At 34.8% G+C, this 24,123-nt stretch overlaps 1 protein-coding gene across 1 annotated transcript in view; it reads left to right on the forward strand.

Annotated features, from left to right (window-relative positions):
• The window catches only part of SLC6A5 (solute carrier family 6 member 5), a 117,225-nt gene extending 97,516 nt beyond the window's left edge, over positions 1-19,709 (forward strand). Inside the window, exons 15-16 of the mRNA XM_056527926.1 lie at positions 16,006-16,173; positions 19,230-19,709. Of these exons, the coding sequence (XP_056383901.1) occupies positions 16,006-16,173; positions 19,230-19,385 (324 nt within the window). The 3' untranslated portion in view covers positions 19,386-19,709. The remainder of the gene's footprint in view (positions 1-16,005; positions 16,174-19,229) is intronic.
• The last annotated feature ends 4,414 nt before the right edge of the window (positions 19,710-24,123 follow it).

The raw sequence follows: 24,123 nt of genomic DNA on the forward strand, positions 1-24,123 counted from the left end.
ACAGTATACATACAGTACACATACAGTATACATACATTATACATACAGCATATATACAGTACACATATACTACACATACAGTATACATACACTACACATACAGTATACATACAGCATATATACAGTAAACATACACTACACATACAGTATATATGCAGCATATATACAGTACACATACACTACATATACAGTATATATGCAGTACACATATAGCACACTTACAGTACACATACAGTACACATACATTATACATACAGCACATATATTATACATACAGTACACATACACTACATATACAGTATATATGCAGTACACATATAGCATACTTACAGTACACATACAGTACACATATACATTATACATACAGCACATATACATTATACATACAGCACATATACATTATACATACAGCACATATACATTATACATACAGTACATATACATTATATATACAGCACATATATTATACATACAGTACACATACAGTACACATATACATTATACATACAGCACACATACATTATACATACAGTACACATACAGTACACATACAGTACACATACATTATACATACAGTACACATACATTACACATACAGTGCACATACATTATACATACATTACACATACAGTGCACATACATTATACATACAGCGCACATATATTATACATATATTACACACATTATACATACAGCACACACATATTATACATACAGTACACATATATTATACATACAGTACACATATATTATACATACAGTACACATACAGTACACATACAGTACACATACATTATACATACAGCACACATATTATACATACATTACACACATATATTATACATACATTACACACATATACATACATTACACACATATTATACATACAGCACACATATTATACATACAGTATACATACATTATACATACAGTACACATATATTATACATACAGTACACATACATTATACATACAGTACACATACATTATACATACAGCATATATACATTATACATACAGTACACATATATTATACATACAGTACACATATTATACATACAGCACACATACATTATACATACATTATACATACAGTGCACATACAGTGCACATACACAACACATACAGCATCATACAGTATATATACAGCACATATACAGTACACATATAGCACACTTACAGTACACATATACATTATACATACATTATACATACAGTACACATATATTATACATACAGCACATATACAGTACACATATAGCACACTTACAGTACACATATACATTATACATACAGCACACATATTATACATACATTACACATACATTATATATACAGTACACATACATTATACATACAGTGCACATATTATACATACATTACACATACATTACACATACATTATACATACAGTACACATACATTATACATACAATACACATACATTATACATACAGCACATATACATTATACATACAGCACATATACATTATACATACAGTACACATACAGTATACATACAGTACACATACAGTACACATACAGTACACATACAGTACACATACATTATACATACAGTACACATACATTATACATACAGTACACATACATTATACATACAGTACACATACATTATACATACAGTGCACATACATTATACATACAGTACACATACATTATACATACAGTGCACATACAGTACACATACATTATACATACAGTGCACATATATTATACATACAGCACATATACATTATACATACAGTGCACATACAGTACACATACATTATACATACAGTACACATACATTATACATACAGTACACATACATTACACATACATTATACATACAGTACACATACAGTATACATACAGTATACATACAGTACACATACAGTATACATACAGTACACATACATTATACATACAGCACACATATTATACATACATTACACACATATATTATACATACAGTACACATATATTATACATACAGTACACATACATTATACATACAGTACACATATTATACATACAGTGCACACACAGTATACATACATTATACATACAGTACACATATATTATACAAACAGCATATATACAGTACACATATAGCACACTTACAGTACACATACAGTACACATACATTATACATACAGCACACATATTATACATACATTACACACATATTATACATACAGTACACATACATTATACATACAGTGCACATACAGTATACATACAGCATATATACAGTACACATATAGCACACTTACAGTACACATACAGTACACATACAGTACACATACATTATACATACAGCACACATATTATACATACATTACACACATATATTATACATACATTACACACATATATTATACATACAGTATACATACATTATACATACAGTATACATACATTACACATACAGTATACATACAGTATACATACAGTACACATATATTATACATACAGTACACATATATTATACATAGAGTACACATACATTATACATACAGTGCACATACATTATACATACAGTACACATATTATACATACAGTGCACACACAGTATACATACATTATACATACAGTACACATATATTATACATACAGCATATATACAGTACACATAGCACACTTACAGTACACATACAGTACACATACATTATACATACAGCACACATATATTATACATACAGTACACATATACTATACATACAGTGCACATACATTATACATACAGCACACATATATTATACATATAGTACACATATATTATACATACAGCACACATATTATACATACATTACACACATATTATCAATACAGTACACATACATTATACATACAGTACACATACAGTACACATACATTATACATACAGTGCACATACAGTATACATACAGCATATATATACAGTACACATATAGCACACTTACAGTACACATACAGTATACATATACATTATACATACAGTACACATATATTATACATACAGTACACATACATTATACATACAGTACACATACAGTACACATACAGTACACATACATTATACATACAGTGCACATACAGTACACATACATTATACATACAGTACACATACAGTACACATACAGTACACATACATTATACATACAGTACACATATACATATAGTACACATACAGTATACATACAGTACACATATATTATACATACAGTACACATACAGTACACATACACAACACATACAGTATACATACAGCATATATACAGTACACATATAGCACACTTACAGTACACATATACATTATACATATAGTACACATATATTATACATTCAGTGCACATACAGCATATATACAGTACACATACAGCACACATACAGTATACATACAGTGCACATATATTATACATACAGTACACATATACATATAGTACACATACAGTATACATACAGTACACATATATTATACATACAGTACACATATACATATAGTACACATACAGTATACATACAGTACACATATATTATACATACAGTACACATACAGTACACATACACAACACATACAGTATACATACAGCATATATACAGTACACATATAGCACACTTACAGTACACATATACATTATACATATAGTACACATATATTATACATTCAGTGCACATACAGCATATATACAGTACACATACAGCACACATACATTATACATACAGTACACATACATTATACATACAGTACACATATATTATACATACAGTACACATACATTATACATACAGTACACATACATTATACATACAGTACACATACAGTACACATACATTATACATACAGTACACATACATTATACATACAGTACACATACATTATACATACAGTACACATATATTATACATACAGTACACATACATTATACATACAGTACACATACATTATACATACAGTACACATACAGTACACATACATTATACATACAGTATACATACAGCATATATACAGTACACATATAGCACACTTACAGTACACATATACATTATACATATAGTACACATATATTATACATTCAGTGCACATACAGCATATATACAGCACACATACAGTATAAATACAGTGCACATACAGTATACATACAGCAAATATACTGTATATATACAGTGCACATACATTATACATACAGTGCACATATACAGTATACATACACCACCTATACATTATACATACAGTATACATGCAGCACATATACTGTATATATACACAGTGCACAAATACATTATACATACAGTGCACATATACAGTATACATACACCACCTATACATTATACATACAGTGCACATACAGTATACATGCAGCACATATACTGTATATATATATATATATACAGTGCACATATACATTATACATACACCACCTATACAGTATACATACAGTTCACATATATTATAGATACAGTACACAGTATAAATACAGTGCACATACAGTATACATACAGTGCACATATATTATAGATACAGTACACATACAGTATAAATACAGTGCACATACAGTATACATACAGTGCACATATATTATAGATACAGTACACATACAGTATAAATACAGTGCACATACAGTATACATGCAGCACATATACTGTATATATACAGTGCACATATACATTATACATACAGTGCACATACACAGTATACATACACCACCTATACATTATACATACAGTGCACATACAGTATACATGCAGCACATATACTGTATATATATATATATATATATATATATATATATATATATACAGTGCACATATACATTATACATACACCACCTATACATTATACATGCAGTGCACATACAGTATACATGCAGCACATATACTGTATATATATATATATATATATATATATATACAGTGCACATATACATTATACATACACCACCTATACAGTATACATACAGTGCACATATATTATAGATACAGTACACATACAGTACAAATACAGTGCACATACAGTATACATGCAGCACATATACTGTATACATGCAGTGCACATATACAGTATACATACACCACCTATACATTATACATACAGTGCACATATACAGTATACATGCAGCACATATACTGTATATATATATATATATATATATATATATATATATATATACAGTGCACATATACAGTATACATACACCACCTATACATTATACATACAGTGCACATATACAGTATACATGCAGCACATATACTGTATATATATATATATATATATATACAGTGCACATATACAGTATACATACACCACCTATACATTATACATACAGTGCACATACAGTATACATGCAGCAAATACTGTATATATATATATATATATATATATACAGTGCACATATACAGTATACATACACCACCTATACATTATACATACAGTGCACATATACAGTATACATGCAGCACATATACTGTATATATATATATATATATATATATATATATATATATATATATATACAGTGCACATATACAGTATACATACACCACCTATACATTATACATACAGTGCACATATACAGTATACATGCAGCACATATACTGTATATATATATATATATATACAGTGCACATATACAGTATACATACACCACCTATACATTATACATACAGTGCACATACAGTATACATGCAGCAAATACTGTATATATATATATATATATATATATATATACAGTGCACATATACATTATACATACACCACCTATACATTATACATACAGTGCACATACATTATACATACATTATACATACAGCACACCTATACATTATACATACAGTACACATACATTATACATACAGTACACATATACATTATACATACAGTACACATATACATTATACATACAGTACACATATATTATACACAGTACACATACATTATACATACAGTACACATACATTATACATACAGTACACATACATTATACATACAGTACACATATATTATACATACAGCACATATACATTATACATACAGTACATACAGTACACATACATTATACATACAGTACACATATGCATTATACATACAGTACGCATACATTATACATACAGTACACATACATTATACATACAGCACATATACATTATACATACAGTACACATACAGTATACATACAGTACACATATATTATACATACAGCACATATACATTATACATACAGTACACATACATTATATAAACATTACACATACATTATACATACAGTGCACATACAGTATACATGCAGCACATATACATTATACATACAGTACACACATTATACATACATTATATATACATTACACATACAGTGCACATACAGCACACATATATTATACATACATTACACATAGAATACACAAAGTATATACAGTATACATAGAGAATACATAAAGTATATACAGAATATATATACAGTGCACATACAGTATATACAGTATACATAGAGAACACATAAAGTATATACAGTATACATAAAGAATACATAAAGTATATACAGAATATATATACAGTGCACATACAGTATATACAGTATACATAGAGAATACATAAAGTATATACAGAATATATATACAGCGCACATACAGTATATACAGTATACATAGAGTACACATAAAGTATATACAGAATATATATACAGTGCACATACAGTATATACAGTATACATAGAGTACACATATATATATAGAGTGCACATACAGTATATACAGAGTGGCAAAATGTCATTACTATTCTGACCTCAAGATGGCGCCCAAGTATCTTGTCACTTCTATTCCATTCATGAATGTGACATCACAACCTGGGAGGAGATATTGTGACAACTCACTGGGCAATGGGAAGAAGGAGTGAAGGGGTCAGAGGGGGACACAAGATGAAGGGTAAAACTAACCTCATAGATATAGGATAGATAGATAGATATGAGATAGATAGATATGAGATAGATAGATATGAGATAGATAGATATGAGATAGATAGATATGAGATAGATAGATATGAGATAGATAGATAGATATGAGATAGATAGATATGAGATAGATAGATAATGAGATAGATAGATAGATATGAGATATATAGATATGAGATAGATAGATATGAGATAGATATGAGATAGATAGGAGATAGATAGATATGAGATAGATATGAGATAGATAGGAGATAGATAGATATGAGATAGATATGAGATAGATATGAGATAGATAGATATGAGAAAGACAGATATGAGATAGATAGGAGATAGATAGATATGAGATAGATAGATAATGAGATAGATAGATAGATATGAGATATATAGATATGAGATAGATATGAGATAGATAGATATGAGATAGATAGGTAGATATGAGATAGATAGATATGAGATAGATAAATAGATAGATGGATAGATATGAGATAGATAGATATGAGATGGATAGATAGATATGAGATAGATAGATATGAGATAGATAGATAGGAGATAGATAGATATGAGATAGATAGATATGAGATAGATAGATAGGAGATAGATAGATAGGAGATAGATAGATAGGAGATAGATAGATAGGAGAGATATGAGATAGATAGCTATAAGATAGATATGAGATAGATGGATAGATATGAGATATAGATAGATAGGAGATAGATAGATAGATATGAGATAGATAGATATGAGATAGATGGATAGATAGATATGAGATAGATAGATGGATAGATAGATATGAGATAGATATGAGATAGATAGATATGAGATAGATATGAGATAGATAGATAGATAGATAGATATGAGATAGATAGATATGAGATAGACAGATATGAGATATATAGGAGATAGATAGATATGAGATAGATAGATAATGAGATAGATAGATAGATATGAGATATATAGATATGAGATAGATATGAGATAGATAGATATGAGATAGATAGATATGAGATAGATAGATATGAGAAAGACAGATATGAGATAGATATAAGATAGATAGATATGAGATAGATAGATATGAGATAGATAGATAGATATGAGATATATAGATATGAGATAGATATAAGATAGATAGATATGAGATAGATAGATATGAGATAGATAGGTAGATATGAGATAGATAGATATGAGATAGATAAATAGATAGATGGATAGATATGAGATAGATATGAGATGGATAGATAGATATGAGATAGATAGATATGAGATAGATAGGTAGATATGAGATAGATAGATATGAGATAGATAAATAGATAGATGGATAGATATGAGATGGATAGATAGATATGAGATAGATAGATAGGAGATAGATAGATATGAGATAGATAGATAGGAGATAGATAGATAGGAGAGATATGAGATAGATAGCTATAAGATAGATATGAGATAGATGGATAGATATGAGATATAGATAGATATGAGATAGATAGATAGGAGATAGATAGATAGATATGAGATAGATAGATATGAGATAGATGGATAGATAGATATGAGATAGATAGATGGATAGATAGATATGAGATAGATAGATATGAGATAGATAGATAGATATGAGATAGATAGATAGATATGAGATAGATAGATAGATAGATATAAGATAAATAGCTATGAGATAGATATGAGATGGATATAGATAGATATGAGATAGATGGATAGATATGAGATATAGATAGATATGAGATAGATAGATAGATGGATAGATATGAGCTAGATAGATAGGAGATAGATAGATAGATATGAGATAGATAGATATGAGATAGATGGATAGATAGATATGAGATAGATAGATATGAGATAGATATGAGATAGATAGATATGAGATAGATAGATAGATAGATATGAGATAGATAGATATGAGATAGATAGATAGATATAAGATAAATAGCTATGAGATAGATATGAGATGGATATAGATAGATATGAGATAGATAGATATGAGATAGATAGGTAGATATGAGATAGATAGATATGAGATAGATAAATAGATAGATGGATAGATATGAGATAGATAGATATGAGATAGATAGATAGATAGATATAAGATAAATAGCTATGAGATAGATATGAGATGGATATAGATAGATATGAGATAGATGGATAGATATGAGATATAGATAGATATGAGATAGATAGATAGATGGATAGATATGAGCTAGATAGATAGGAGATAGATAGATAGATATGAGATAGATAGATATGAGATAGATGGATAGATAGATATGAGATAGATAGATATGAGATAGATATGAGATAGATAGATATGAGATAGATAGATATGAGATAGATAGATATGAGATAGATAGATAGATATAAGATAAATAGCTATGAGATAGATATGAGATGGATATAGATAGATATGAGATAGATAGATATGAGATAGATAGGTAGATATGAGATAGATAGATATGAGATAGATAAATAGATAGATGGATAGATATGAGATAGATAGATATGAGATGGATAGATAGATATGAGATAGATAGATATGAGATAGATAGATAGGAGATAGATAGATATGAGATAGATAGATATGAGATAGATAGATAGGAGAGATATGAGATAGATAGCTATAAGATAGATATGAGATAGATGGATAGATATGAGATATAGATAGATATGAGATAGATAGATAGATATGAGATAGATAGATATGAGATAGATGGATAGATAGATATGAGATAGATAGATGGATAGATAGATATGAGATAGATATGAGATAGATAGATATGAGATAGATATGAGATAGATAGATAGATAGATATGAGATAGATAGATATGAGATAGACAGATATGAGATATATAGGAGATAGATAGATATGAGATAGATAGATAATGAGATAGATAGATAGATATGAGATATATAGATATGAGATAGATATGAGATAGATAGATATGAGATAGATAGATATGAGATAGATAGATATGAGAAAGACAGATATGAGATAGATATAAGATAGATAGATATGAGATAGATAGATATGAGATAGATAGATAATGAGATAGATATGAGATAGATAGGAGATAGATAGATATGAGATAGATATGAGATAGATAGGAGATAGATAGATATGAGATAGATATGAGATAGATATGAGATAGATAGATATGAGAAAGACAGATATGAGATAGATAGGAGATAGATAGATATGAGATAGATAGATAATGAGATAGATAGATAGATATGAGATATATAGATATGAGATAGATATGAGATAGATATGAGATAGATAGATATGAGATAGATAGGTAGATATGAGATAGATAGATATGAGATAGATAAATAGATAGATGGATAGATATGAGATAGATAGATATGAGATAGATAGATAGGAGATAGATAGATATGAGATAGATAGATATGAGATATATAGATATGAGATAGATATAAGATAGATAGATATGAGATAGATAGATATGAGATAGATAGGTAGATATGAGATAGATAGATATGAGATAGATAAATAGATAGATGGATAGATATGAGATGGATAGATAGATATGAGATAGAAAGATATGAGATAGATAGATAGATATGAGATAGATAAATAGATAGATGGATAGATATGAGATGGATAGATAGATATGAGATAGATAGATAGGAGATAGATAGATATGAGATAGATAGATATGAGATAGATAGATAGGAGATAGATAGATAGGAGAGATATGAGATAGATAGCTATAAGATAGATATGAGATAGATGGATAGATATGAGATATAGATAGATATGAGATAGATAGATAGGAGATAGATAGATATGAGATAGATAGATATGAGATAGATGGATAGATAGATATGAGATAGATAGATGGATAGATAGATATGAGATAGATAGATATGAGATAGATAGATAGATATGAGATAGATAGATAGATAGATATAAGATAAATAGCTATGAGATAGATATGAGATGGATATAGATAGATATGAGATAGATGGATAGATATGAGATATAGATAGATATGAGATAGATAGATAGATGGATAGATATGAGCTAGATAGATAGGAGATAGATAGATAGATATGAGATAGATAGATATGAGATAGATGGATAGATAGATATGAGATAGATAGATATGAGATAGATATGAGATAGATAGATATGAGATAGATAGATAGATATGAGATAGATAGATATGAGATAGATAGATAGATATAAGATAAATAGCTATGAGATAGATATGAGATGGATATAGATAGATATGAGATAGATAGATATGAGATAAAATCCAAAGAGAGCAGCACTCCTGTAAGTCTTCACAAGAATGATGAGGTGCACACGGTCACAACAGATCCAGGTCACAGATCTCCATAGGTAGCAGACGAATAGGCGACAGCACTCCCATAAGGTGTGAATAAGCCGTCTTTATTCACATAGACATGGTGGCGACGTTTCGGCTAGCTCACCCAGCCATTATCGAGCTGGGTGAGCTAGCCGAAACGTCGCCACCATGTCTATGTGAATAAAGACGGCTTATTTACACCTTATGGGAGTGCTGTCGCCTATTCGTCTGCTAGAAATGAGATAGATAGATAGAGATAGATATGAGATAGATAGATAGATATGAGAGAGATGGATATGAGATAGATAGATAGATATGAGATAGATAGATATGAGAGATATGAGATAGATAAATAGATATGAGATAGATAGATATGAGATAGATAGATAGATATGAGATAGATAGATATGATATAGATAGATATGAGATAGATAGATAGATATGATAAGATAAATAGATAGATATGAGATAGATAGATATGAGATAGATAGATATGATAAGATAAATAGATAGATAGTATTAGCCATACCCAGCATCTCTCAGTTTCATGGTAGATATTTGATCAGGCTGCAGTCCTCATTTTCAGACACTGGGTGTCAGCAGAGAGCAGCCTAGCAGAATCATACAGTACATTGCCTGTTTCCCTGTATGTGTCAGTAGTGCAGCCTCATCTATTTGCAATGTGTTTTCCTCACTAAATCGCTCCTGAGCTCGGCCACTGAAGATAGAGAGGGAGGTGAGGGGTTAATGTGGCGTGCGCTGTGCTGAGGAGCATCCATAACTTCTGTACATCGCACGCTCAGCTCTCATTGTTTATATCTTATATAATATACCAGACATTTCATCTTATATAAAGGAGAAGCTCCATGAAATATTTTCCTGAGAAATGTAAATAAATATATAGTAATGTAAACATCTGATTTTTGCAGCCAGTTCACACTAATGTATGTGACGCCTGATCCGTATGTGACGGATAACAATGGCGCCCAATGGATGCTTCACATAATGGCGTCCATCAGGTTCCGTCATGGTGTCATTTTGACGCGAAGAATAGCGCTGCATGCCCCAATATTCTTCCTGTGATGTATGGATACACAGCATTACACATACAGCAGAGCACATGTATGTCTGATATACATCACTCATATAGTATACAGTACACATACAGTATATATATATACACACCACACATACAGTATATATATATATATATATACAGCACACATACAGTATATATACAGCAGAGCACATGTATGTCTGATATACATCACTCATATAGTATATATACAGCACACATACAGTATATATATACAGCAGAGCACATGTATGTCTGATATACATCACTCATATAGTATATATACAGCACACATACAGTATATATATATACACACCACACATACAGTATATATATATATATATACAGCACAGCACATGTATGTCTGATATACATCACTCATACAGTATATATACAGCACACATACAGTATATATATATACACACCACACATACAGTATATATATATATATATATACAGCACAGCACATGTATGTCTGATATACATCACTCATATAGTATACAGTACACATACAGTATATATATACAGCACAGCACATGTATGTCTGATATACATCACTCATACAGTATATATACAGCACACATACAGTATATATATATATATACACAGCACAGCACATGTATGTCTGATATACACCACTCATACAGTATATATATACACCACACATACAGTATATATATACAGCACACATACAGTATATATATACACAGCACAGCACATGTATGTCTGATATACACCACTCATACAGTATATATATACAGCACACATACAGTATATATACAGCACACATACAGTATATATATATATACACAGCACAGCACATGTATGTCTGATATACATCACTCATACAGTATATATATACACCACACATACAGTATATATATACAGCACACATACAGTATATATATATACACAGCACAGCACATGTATGTCTGATATACATCACTCATACAGTATATATATACACCACACATACAGTATATATATACAGCACACATACAGTATATATATATATACACAGCACAGCACATGTATGTCTGATATACACCACTCATACAGTATATATATACACCACACATACAGTATATATATACAGCACACATACAGTATATATATACACAGCACAGCACATGTATGTCTGATATACACCACTCATACAGTATATATATACAGCACACATACAGTATATATACAGCACACATACAGTATATATATATACACAGCACAGCACATGTATGTCTGATATACATCACTCATACAGTATATATTCAGCACAGCACATGTATGTCTGATATACATCACTCATACAGTATATATACAGCACACATACAGTATATATACAGCACAGCACATGTATGTCTGATATACATCACTCATACAGTATATATACAGCACACATACAGTATATATATATATACACAGCACAGCACATGTATGTCTGATATACACCACTCATACAGTATATATATACACCACACATACAGTATATATATACACAGCACAGCACATGTATGTCTGATATACACCACTCATACAGTATATATATACAGCACACATACAGTATATATACAGCACACATACAGTATATATATATACACAGCACAGCACATGTATGTCTGATATACATCACTCATACAGTATATATTCAGCACAGCACATGTATGTCTGATATACATCACTCATACAGTATATATACAGCACACATACAGTATATATACAGCACAGCACATGTATGTCTGATATACATCACTCATACAGCACATATACAGTATACATACAGCACATATGAGGTATACATACAGCACATATACAGCACACACAGCACATTTACAGTACACATACAGCACATATACAGTATATATTCATCACTCATACAGCACATATACTGTATATGTAATGTATACATAGAGTAGAGATAAAGTACACATACAGTATATGTACAGCACACATACAGTATACATACAGCACACATACAGTATATACATACAGCACATGTATGTCTGATATACATCACTCTTATAGTACATATACTGTACGTGTAATGTATACATAGAGTAGAGATAAAGTACACATACAGTATATGTACAGCACACATACAGTATACATACAGCACACATACAGTGTATACATACAGCACATGTATGTCTGATATACATCACTCTTATAGTACATATACTGTACGTGTAATGTATACATAGAGATAAAGTACATATACAGCACACATACAGAACCTGTACTGCACACATACAGTATATATACAGCACACATACCCACATACAGCACATATACGGTATACATACAGCACATATACACCACACATACAGCACACATACAGCACATATACACCACACATACAGTATACATACAGCACATATACACCACACATAAAGCACATATACACCACACATAAAGCACATATACATTATACATACAGCACACATACAGCACATAGAGTATACATACAGCACACATACAGCACATATACAGTATTCATACAGCACATATACATTATACATACAGCACACATACAGTATACATACAGCACATATACACCACACATACAGCACATATACACCACACATACAGCACATATACAGTATACATACAGCACATATACATACAGCACACATACAGTATACATACAGAACATATACAGCACACATACAGCGCATATACATTATACATACAGCACATATACAGTATACATACAGCACATACAGCACATATACACCACACATACAGCACATATACACCACACATACAGCACATATACATTATACATACAGCACATATACATTATACATACAGCACATATACAGTATACATACAGCACACATACAGTATACATACAGCACACATACATTATACATACAGCACATATACAGTATACATACAGCACACATACAGTATACATACAGCACATATACACCACACATATAGCACATATACAGTATATACACAGTACATATACATCATATATACGGGGCAGAGACTCTCAGCAGCACAGAGTATTTCAGGAGAAGAGTGGGCGGTCATTGCATACGGGGCAGAGACTCTCAGCAGCACAGAGTATTTCAGGAGAAGAGTGGGCGGTCATTGCATACGGGGCAGAGACTCTCAGCAGCACAGAGTATTTCAGGAGAAGAGTGGGCGGTCATTGCATACGGGGCAGAGACTCTCAGCAGCACAGAGTATTTCAGAAGAGTAGGCGGTCACTGAGGAAGGGACAGAAACTCTTGGCAGCACAGAGTATTTCCGGAGCTGTATATGCTGATCTTACGGGCGTTAGTGAAAGAATGGATAGAATATATTTTAACAAGCTTGGGTAAAATTAAAGCTGAGCCGTGATTGGTTGTTAGCATTTTGGTAAATCTGGGCCGTTATTTGTAAACCAGAACAGCACCCCTAGTGGTCATTATATGCCATAACCCTTTATAACACTATTTGAATTATCGTTGCACTATCATTGCCCTAGGCCAGTGTTTTTTCCCAACCAGAGAGCCTCCAGGTGTTGCAAAACTACAACTCCCAGCATGCCCGGACAGCCGAAGGCTGTCCGGGCATGCTGGGAGTTGTAGTTTTGCAGCAGCTGGAGGCACACTGGTTGGAAAACACTTCTTTTTGTTGCAATGTCCTTGCCATAAAACCCTTTTGTTTCTCTTGCAGTTCATCCTGTGCTTCAGCTTCTACCAGTGGGAGCCGATGACTTACGGCACTTATCACTACCCAACGTGGTCCATGGTCCTCGGGTGGCTGATGCTGTTCTGCTCCGTCATCTGGATTCCGATCATGTTCGCCATCAAAATGCATCTGGCGCCAGGCAGCTTTATTGAGGTAGCGGCTCCCAGCATCAAAATCATTAGCCGGCCGCGGCTTTCGCATACTAAACACTGATTATTTTCTGCCCACCGCAAAAAAATAAAATAAAAAATAAAATAAATAAATAAAATAAAATTCCGTCTCGCAATAAGGCAGCATAACAGCTGGATCCTAAAAAGATTACAACGCACTTTGTCGCGGACATGCATCTCGCCGGACGCGGCGTCCCGCAGCCCAGCCCGTTGCGTTTTACGACTCTTCACTTGGGAGGTCAAGGAGTCATAATGGCAATTTTTACGGAGATTAAAAATAAGGACATTAGAAGCCCAATTTATCTTAATAGCGACATAAACCCGATAATTGTTCTGTTTACGACGCCGGGAATTTGTTTTCTTGTCACTTTACGCCCAGTTCCCACCCCTCCCCCCCTTCCTCCCCGCATCAAACACGAAGGCCTTGCCGCGTTCACCTGCGATCATTCGCAGATAATTAGAATCTCATTTCGTATTTCGCCGCTTTTGTATACTTCAGGGGATTATCGTAAACACAAATTCAATTACTCCGAAGCGCCCGCCCGTCTGGGGCTTCCGGATTCAGTAAAAAAAAATGTGGATGTGAAGATTTGGTTAAGAATTGGAAATTACATAGATTAAAATAGATTTTACTTGGGTTTTTTTCTGGGATTGTCGCAGAATGGCGCCCCTAGTGGTCACTATATGCCTTAACCCTCTAGGGTATTTGAGGTATCGCTGCATTGTCATTGCTCTAGGATAGTGTTTTCCAACCAGTGTGCCTCCAGCGGTTGCAGAACTACAACTCCCAGTATGCACCCCTCATCCCTTATACACTAGCACATGTATTTTGCAGGGGGACACTTGCCCAAACCCTTCTCTTTTCTGACATCCAGAGTCAACATAGAGTCAAGAGGCCATAGTACATATAGATCAGTGTTTCCCAATCAGGGTGCTTCCAGCTGTTGCAAAACTACAACTCCCAGCATGCACTCCCCATCTCTGTATACACTAGCACATATATTCTGCAGGGGGACACTTGCCCGACCCTTCTCTCCTCTGACATCCAGAGTCAACAGACAGTCGAGAAGCCAGCATACACATAGGTCAATGTTTTACAAACAGGGAACTTCCAGCTGTTGCAAAACTACACTCCCAGCATGCAACATCTAAAGGGCCACAGTTCGTAGACCACTGCTGTAGATCTAGCCTCTCTACAAAGAGGAACAGGATGTCAGTGAGTGCTAAGAAGAGAGGAGGTGTCAAACCCCTCTAACTGCCAAAAGCTAGTTTATTACTGGGACTGCATGAGGCTATTCCAGCTCCTCCAATAAACCCTGTTCTGGTGACCACCTTATCAAAGTCCCCCCTAGAGCTGAAGGAAGAAAGTGAGCAAGGAGAGAGTTATATGGTCTTTTGGGAGAAGTAGCACAGGAACCCCATATCTTCACCCTATGACCTTACTAGTCTTTAGGATCAAGTGGCTGCCAAACTGCACAATCTCAAGAAACCTGCACCTCACAGTTGGGCATTGCAGCTAGAAAAGAGAACAGAAACTTTCTGGGGCCAACTGAGAACCAACCTGGCTGTCCAGGCATGCTGGGAGTTGTAATTTTGCAACAGCTGGTGTCACACTGATTGGGAAACACTGCTCTAGGACTAATGGTCAAAATAATTAATCTATTCTGATAGTCGTCCAAAGCTACAGTTGGTTGTACCATTGGATGACCTGGTTATAGCGTTTCAGTAGCCCAGTTTCGACTACAACCCTCATTGTTGTACTACAACCTCTCCTATAGGTAGATTGCACTATTGCTATGGTGCCTCAGGAGGTGTTGGGGGGGGGGGGGGGGAGCTGCTACCCCACCAAGACTTCTTTAGCAAAAACATGTCATGAAGGTAGCTTGGCCAAAAGATCCTATGAAGGAAGTGGTTGGTCGGTGTCTAGTTAAACCCCTCTGAAGTGGTTGGACCCTATTTTTATTTTGGGGCCCTAATGCCACTACTGTTCGGTCTTTCCATTGATAGCAACAGAAACAATATGGTTTCCATTCCTTAACGGGGTACTCTGTCCCTTTCCATAAGATGTCTGATCGCAGGGATCCCGCTGCTGGGGACCCCCCTGCGATCTCCTGCTGCACCCAGCATCTGTTTAGAGCATTGGGTGCTGAACCGGAGGCTCGTGAGGTCACAGCAGCGCCCCGCTCATGACATCACGGCTACGCCCCCTAAATGCAAGTCTATTCGAGGGGACTTATCGGCCGCCACGCCCCTCCCATAGACGAGCCTCCACCCTGCATCGCCGGTCATCTGGCACAGAGCAAAGTTCGCTCCTTGTACTGGATGTCTGGCTGAGATCACGGGGGTCCCCAGTGTCAGGACCCCCGCGATCAGACATCTTATCCCCTAAGATGTCTTGGGGCGGAGTACCCCTTTACATTTGCTTACATACCTTCAACAGCTGTTGATAAAATGTGTATTCAGCGAACATTTGGCCCAACTGTCAACGTTCACTTGTTGCGAATAGGAAGAGTGGAGATAAGCGGCTGCCAGGCGGCTCTGGTGGAGGCATGTCTTTCGGAAAACAAAAGGGTGGGGTGGTAAAATTCAACATGCCAGACCCTCGTCTCCGAGAGGCTCCTATATGCATTAAAGTGTTGTCCAACCATGACAAAACTGGGGCTGGCCAACTTTTCACTTACTATATGCATGGACCCAACATACAATGCATGGACCTTACATACAAAGGTAGAAAAAATATGCAATTTTTTTTAGCAAAATATGGATCTGAATTGGTCGTATGGCAACTTCTAGGATGCAAGCTACTCAACAAGGGTCTTCTTCTAGCCAAATCCTAAGCTTGACGTGTCTACAAGACTTTTGTCATTCACAAGATGGTCATTTGATATCAATATACATCCGACCCTAAAACCTCATGGCTTCTTCTGAAACTAAACCTTTCCAAAAGTTCTCCTATATCCTCTTCTTTTCAGTGTATATCTATGTATCATACGTCACTTCATTGTATCAATATATGTCTCTTTCGTTCTTCCCTTACAGAGGCTGAAGCTGGTTTGCACTCCACAGCCAGACTGGGGTCCGTTCCTGGCCAAGCACCGTGGAGAACGTTACAAGAACATGATGGACCCATTAGGCACCTCCTCACTTGGCCTGAAGATTCCCCCCAAGGATATGGAGCTAGGAACACAATGCTAGTACATATGGTGTCTGTACCTCTGTCGTACAGGCTCCCACATTCCTCATCACATCCGTCTTCTTCTTCTTCCTTAGCCAACAGTGCAGATGGCTTCTCTTAGATAAACAATAGGATCCCTTGTTGCATGCTGTAGCCAACACCTAAACAGACCACCTTGCACATTTGTTGCTTCTCTATAGTGTCCACAACCTTTTGTTTGACTGCCAAATATCAGCAGTGCCTCTGATGATGATTGTCCAGCTGCAGTAAGTAATATTATTTCATAGAGGGAAAAACGGATTAGTTCTTCTTGTCATTATATAAGAATTATATATATATATATATATATAGAGTGTGAGCTATTTTATTGTTAAGCAATGAACTTTCATTATTTATTACATGATCAATGGGTAGCACCCAAAAATTATTGCATCTTTCCTATGAGCCCAGAGTAATTCTGGTCAGGCTATGTCAATGAGAGGTCTATCAGCTTCAACATCCGGGTCCAAGTCATATGTAGCAGTGGTAGACCAAAGTCAACTGCACTATTCTTGGAGCTTGGTGTCTTCATCAGGTCAACCTAGTGGTAAGAAAATCCTGTATGGAAGGGTCAATAGCTCAAGCTACTCAGTTTAGAGTAACGACCTTGTCAAGTCAACCTGGTGGTAGAATTTTCTGCAAGTAGGGTATATATTGTTTTGTCGAAATGTCAACAGATGAAGCCATTCTGCCGAAACATGATGATTCTTTGAGAGCTTACAGGATCAGACATTTTTGGTTGAATAGCGAACCCCCTCCAGGGTTGTTGACCAGTCCAGTTGATTCTGATTTACTTCTGGAATACTGAAAAAAAAATCATAGCACAAATGACAAAGACTCTACCTAAATTTGGTTTGTACCATACAATATATCACACAATGGGTCAAAATCTACCATGAACTTGTCAAAGCCAACATTGAGACTAAGTAGTCCTAGCATGGACCCAACACATATCCATACAATTAATCCTTCTCTCCCATATACTCTGGGAGTTTATGCCACATTTTATGGATTGTCCATGTTAGGACTGATTAGGCTCAATTTTATCTCCACCAAGCGCCCTTGAGGGTCATTCTACTTACCAATATCAGCAATGGTTTTGCCTTAAAGGGGTGCTCTGCCCCTAGACATCTTATCCCCTATCCACTTCCCCTCCCATAGACTTGCATTGAGGGGGCATGGCCACGACGTCACAAACAGGTGTGACTGTGACGTCACGAGCCTCTGCCCCACAACGCCAGTCATCCAGCATGGAGCGAACTTTGCTCCGTGCACTGAATGTCTGGGGTGCCACAGACAAAACGGGGAGGGGGGCCCAGCTGCGGGACCCCCGCGATCAGACATCTTAAAGAAGTACCCCTTTAAGATCAGATCTTCCATCTTTTGATTTGTTTGCCTCATTTTATATGGGCTACTGAAATTATTATTGGTGGGCAGAAAGACCCTCGAATGCCTAAAGGAACAAACTAAAAAAAATGTCTCCTTCAAGAGACATTTTTTAAACCCCTACGACTCTTACTCCATCTAAACCTTTATATAATGATTCTTTCAATTGTGTAGACATACAGCTAGTATTATTGTTTGTCTTTCTTCCTGTCTTTCCTCTTTGCAGGGTCTATCCTGTTTACTATGCAAAGTAAAACAGTCCTTTCACCTTTAACTAGCCATCAAGTAATCCCGGTTAGAAAGTGGGTGTTTGTTTGGTTCCACAAATGGCAGACATATGGTTCGAATATGAGCCCAACCTGTCTATGTTATGGATGATTAATATAAATGTATGATCAGGATGTAATTTTCATTTGCTAAAATAAGTTGACCTGAAGGACAGTTTTCTTGGGTTGTCTTATATAGACAACCTCCATAATTACCCTAGTAGGGCATCTGGAAAGAGAGGTGGATCTTTTTATTGAGACCCCACTGTTTGAGGCAAAATTGATTGATCCATCAAGTAGGTCTCTCTTCCCTGGAGCACTCCGTATGTTCAATAAACTTAGTGGATGCCCACTGAATCCAGTGAATGACTAAAGAAACCAATAGGTGCCCAATAAAAACTAGAGGCTGTCCAGTAAAAGTAATTGATGCCCATTCAATAAAGCTCCATCGAGCTGGGCTCATCGCTCTGGAGTACTGCTAGTGAACGTGGAACTTAATAGATGTCCATTGAAAACCAATAGACATTCAATTAAATCAGTGGGTCTCCACTTAAATTATTAGACATTCAGTAAAGCTCAAATAGGACGCTTTACTCGAGAGCCCTTTCAATGTTCATTGAATCCAGTGGCTGTCCAATGAAACCAATGGACATAAATTTAATAAAGTTCCATCAGGTAGAGTAATTTGCTTTGGGGCATGGTCATTGGTTTCCCTTTTAATCCAATTGATGACCAACAACATGAATAGCTGTCTATTAAAACCATTGGTTTTCTAATGAATCCAGTGAATGGCCACTGGAAAGCACAGATGTCCGTTGGATCCAGTTGACAACCAATGAAATGCATAGATGTTCACTGAATCCAATAGATGACCAATGAAGTTCAGAGATGTCCATTGAGTCCATTGAATGGCCAATGAAGTGCACAGATGTCTATTAAATCCAATGGACAACCAACGTAGTGCCCAGATGTCCATTGAATCCAGTGGATGACCAATGAAAAGCACAAATGTCCAATGGATCCAGTAGATGACTAATGAAGTGCACAGATGTCCATTATGTCCAATGGATGACCAATAAAGTGCACAGATGTCCATTGAATCCAGTGGATGACCAGTGAAGTGCACAGATGTTCACAAACAATTGGCTGCACCATGGAACCAATGGATGGTCACTGAAACTAATGGACATAAATAAATACATCATAGTGTCATAGTGGACACCTAATAAAACCAATGGACACCCATTGAAACCAATAGATGCCCAATGAAACTAGTAGATGCCTATAAAAACCCAATGGATGCCATTTTGAAACCAATGAACACACATTAAAACCAATGGGCACCCAATGCTTGAATGAACGTTCTTTCTTCCTGCAGCAGCACAGATGGTTCGCAGTGGACAACCATTCTCGCTTCTCTTGATTTGCCAAGTGCTAATCCTTCGTCTTCCATGAGATGGTTCGGAATATTTTCAGCCGACCGTATTCACGTGTTCATCGCAGTGTCCAACCTATATGATCATCTTCCATCTCTTGACGCTCTTTCCCTGGAAGCCATTATATAATTTGTGCCTACTTTTCTATAGTCGCTCCAGTATGTACTCCTGATCGTAGATCCCGTTCTTTGGTGTGGTGTTTAGTATTGACCTCCCCTCCCCCTCTCCCTTCTGTCGTCTTTCTATAATAATATATTCTAAGTGTTATTTAGTGATGAAAACAGTAGCAGCCAGCTCTGTCTATATATTATATATATAGTTATACTAATGTTTATGGACATCTCCTATACCAAGCCATATGTCAGTGTAAATAGTGTCTTGACCTACGCAGATGACTTTTGGAATGAGGTCACTGGTTCAATTGGTTTTACTGTAATTTGCTGGATTTCTAGAAGCAGATAATGTTATTTGTATCAGAAATGGGATGGGGCGATGGTTGGACGCCCACGTCTATGAGATTCTATCCTGTGAAATGGGAAAAAAAAAACTATTCAACTTCACCGGTCACCGGCCATGGGTTTTATTGTTACTAAGCTGAGTGAGGAGCAAGTATTCGGGAAAGTAGAGATAACGTCCATTTAGGAATCGTTGATATATATCGACGAGACCCCTAACGATATATTAGACACCTATCATATATAGACCCCTAATAATATATAATAGACCCATAATGATATATGGATGAGATCCCTAATGATATATGATAGACCCCTAATGATATATGATAGACCCCCTATTGATATATGATAGACCCCCTATTGATATATGGTAGACCCCTAATGATATGATAGACCCCCTATTGATATATGATAGACCACTAATGATATATGATAGACCCCTAAGAATATATGGAGGAGACCCCTAATGATATAGGATAGACCCCTAATGATATATGATAGACCCCTAATGATATTTAATAGACCACTAATAATATATGGAGGAGACCCCTAATGATATATAATAGACCCCTAATGATATATAATAGACCCCTAATGATATATGATAGACTCCTAATGATATATGATAGACCAATAAGAATATATGAAGGAGACCCCTAATGATATATAATAGACCCCCAAATTATATAATAGACCCCTTAATGATCTAAAATAGCCCCCTAATCACTAATATATAGAAAGTGAACCTCAACTTATTAGTATAGAATTATCCCTTATTGATATATAATAGACCCCTAATGATATATAATAGACCCCTAATGATAAATAATAGACCCCTAATGATATAGAACAGACCCCCAATGATGTATTATAGACCCCTAATGATATATAATAGACCCCTAATGATATAGAACAGACCCCCAATGATATATAATAGACCCCTAATGATAAATAATAGACCCCTAATGATATATATAATAGACACCTAATAACTGATGTATCAGAAGGGACCCCCAACACTATGATATATGAATAAACCCCAATCATTGATGTATGAGAACTGACCCCCAAATCATTGATATATAATTGTCCCCCGATAATTGACATATAATACTCCCAAGAATTCATAATAAGAGAAGTGAGCCCCAAATCATTGATATATGGGAAGTGAGC

The sequence above is a fragment of the Hyla sarda genome, chromosome 6 (assembly GCF_029499605.1).
Source record: "Hyla sarda isolate aHylSar1 chromosome 6, aHylSar1.hap1, whole genome shotgun sequence".
In the NCBI taxonomy this organism is placed as follows: Eukaryota; Metazoa; Chordata; class Amphibia; order Anura; family Hylidae; genus Hyla; species Hyla sarda.